Here is a 328-nt window from a genome sequence, read left to right as displayed (position 1 = left end):
CATAAACATGAATGGCAGCGGCATAACCAGCCTGAGGTCTTCGTTCTTATTAGTCTTTGGCTATGTTTATTACAAGTACAACACTCAAGTACTACTAACTACAAGGGTCTTTGGCATGAAACTGACAATAGTTCAACAACAAGAGTATTATCGCAAATCATTTTCAGAGGTCCTTTTTGTCCTCAAACGAGTGATCCAAGTCACTTGACCTCACATCGTCCTCGCCTTGGTCAAACAGGTCCAGAGGTGGGTCCAATAACGACTGATGGGACTGTTGCTTGAACTTGCGGTACATTTTACACACAAAGAAGGCCAAAAAGGACACAGT

At 42.7% G+C, this 328-nt stretch overlaps 1 protein-coding gene across 1 annotated transcript; it reads right to left on the bottom strand.

The window, feature by feature from the left end:
* Positions 1-43: 43 nt before the first annotated feature.
* LOC131883648 (uncharacterized) lies at positions 44-328 on the bottom strand (the record flags this gene model as incomplete). Its single annotated transcript, XM_059231161.1, is given in 1 exon segment — positions 44-328. A coding segment is annotated over 1 exon segment (165 nt), but the record flags the coding sequence as incomplete, so codon positions are not given.

The sequence above is a fragment of the Tigriopus californicus genome, chromosome 7 (genome assembly GCF_007210705.1).
Source record: "Tigriopus californicus strain San Diego chromosome 7, Tcal_SD_v2.1, whole genome shotgun sequence".
In the NCBI taxonomy this organism is placed as follows: domain Eukaryota; kingdom Metazoa; phylum Arthropoda; class Copepoda; order Harpacticoida; family Harpacticidae; genus Tigriopus; species Tigriopus californicus.
The sequence above is the reverse complement of the archived record's forward strand: the minus strand, read 5'-3'. Positions and strand labels throughout refer to the sequence as shown.